Source organism: Terrapene carolina, unplaced genomic scaffold, assembly GCF_002925995.2.
Source record: "Terrapene carolina triunguis isolate 2854851 unplaced genomic scaffold, T_m_triunguis-2.0 Scaffold48805, whole genome shotgun sequence".
NCBI lineage: Eukaryota > Metazoa > Chordata > Testudines > Emydidae > Terrapene > Terrapene triunguis.
Window position 1 is genome coordinate 1 of NW_020713156.1, and position 1,676 is coordinate 1,676.

Consider the following 1,676-nt stretch of genomic DNA (forward strand, 5'->3'; position numbering starts at 1 on the left):
CCTGACAGGCTGCAGAAGAACATCCGTGTTTCGCTCCAGGTTGTTCCATTCTCCCAGAGGGCAGGAAAAGGGAATGGCTGCAGCAAAGGCAGTGACCTTCGAGGAGGTGGCTGTGTATTTCACCGTGGAAGAGTGGGCTCTGCTGGACTCTGCTCAGAGAGCCCTCTACAGGGACGTCATGCGGGAGAATTATGAGACTGTGACCTGGCTGGGTAAGTCACCATGGGCATTTCCCATCTACTCGGGTTGCAGGTCCTCGCTGGCGAACATAGAGCTGGGATCTTCCCAGCATCCTCTGTGTAATGAGGAAACCGGGAATCTGTAACCAGCCCTGATCTCTCCTGTTCTCTCTTCCCCGGGGCAGGATTCCCCATCCCTAAACCTGACCTGATCTCCCACATGGAGCGAGGAGAACAGCTGTGGATGCACCAAGCAGGTATTCCCTTCCTTCTCCCATCCTCTGTACTGTGGTATCGATGCTGAAGTTCGTGAGTTTCCAGCTGTGGGGAGGAGTTTGGGGAAGATTCAGCTACTGACTGTTCAGATTGGCAAAAGCTTCTGCCTGTGTGACAAACCCAGCACAGGGAGTGACTCATGCTGGGTTCTCTCCTTCCCCCAGCAGGTGATGGGACGGCCAGTGAGAACGAGGAGGAGAATCCCCAGCAGGGAGGTCCTGAGTTGGCAGAACCACACTGGACGTTCTCAGGAAGGTCCCAGGGGAAGGTTTGCCAGGGAGAAGCTAGCGAGAGTCAGGGCAGGTCAGAGGAGCAGCGGGGAAACCTGCCCGGGGAGAGAGAGGGTAAATCCGCTCCTGAAGAGGGATTTTTCAAGAAACTCAAAAAGCTCCTGGACCTTAAGGGGAAGCAGAACAGAGGGACAGGAAATGCAGGCGCTGAATGTGGGCAGGGCTCACGAGAGATGCTCTGTCCTGGAACCCCCCGAGAAGACGCATGCCACAGATGTGGGGGAAGCTTCCAGCAGAGCTCGGTGCCTCCAGAACATCCGAGCAGGACCGCCCATCGATGTCTCCGCTGTGGGAAAAGCTTCCGCTGGAGATCACATCTTCTGAGACATCAGACGGTGCACAAGGCTGGGAAAAGCTCCAGCCCCAGCACAGCCCGCGCCATCCAGCAGAGAATCCTCTCGGGGCAGAAACCCTGCCAGTGCCCCGACTGCGGGAGACGCTTTGATCGGAGGTCGACCCTCATGGCACATCAGAGGCTCCATACAGGAGAGAGACCCTACAAATGCCCCGAATGCAGGAAAGGCTTCATGCAGCAGTCACATCTGGTGCGGCACCGGGGGATCCACGCTGGGGTCAAGCCCTGTGTCTGTGCCGACTGGGGGAAGAGCTTCGTCAAGACCTGGAACCTGCCCAAACACCAGCGCTGCCACTCGGGGCAGAGACCCCGTCAAAGTGTTGAGGGTAGGGAAAGTGTCCGTCTGCGCTCACACCTGTCTCACCAGGAGGGAGCTGACAGCACGGCCCTGCTAGAGCACGTCACAGCAGAGAGACCCTACCGCTGCCTCGACTGCGGCAGGATGTTTAGCCGGAGCACGGACCTGCTGGTCCACCGGAGTAACCACACGGCTGAGCGACCCTACCTGTGTCCCGACTGCGGGAAGGGCTTCAGCCGGAGCTCCCACCTCAAATCGCACCGGAGAGTCCACACGGG

The 1,676-nt window shown here is 58.5% G+C and overlaps 1 protein-coding gene across 1 annotated transcript; it reads left to right on the plus strand.

Annotated features, from left to right (window-relative positions):
* Positions 1–73: 73 nt before the first annotated feature.
* LOC113405691 (zinc finger protein 436-like) lies at positions 74–1,665 on the plus strand (the record flags this gene model as incomplete). The annotated part of the gene is made up of 3 exons (XM_026646922.1): positions 74–212; positions 365–436; positions 620–1,665. Coding segments are annotated over exons 1-3 (1,257 nt in total), but the record flags the coding sequence as incomplete, so codon positions are not given.
* Positions 1,666–1,676: the final 11 nt, after the last annotated feature.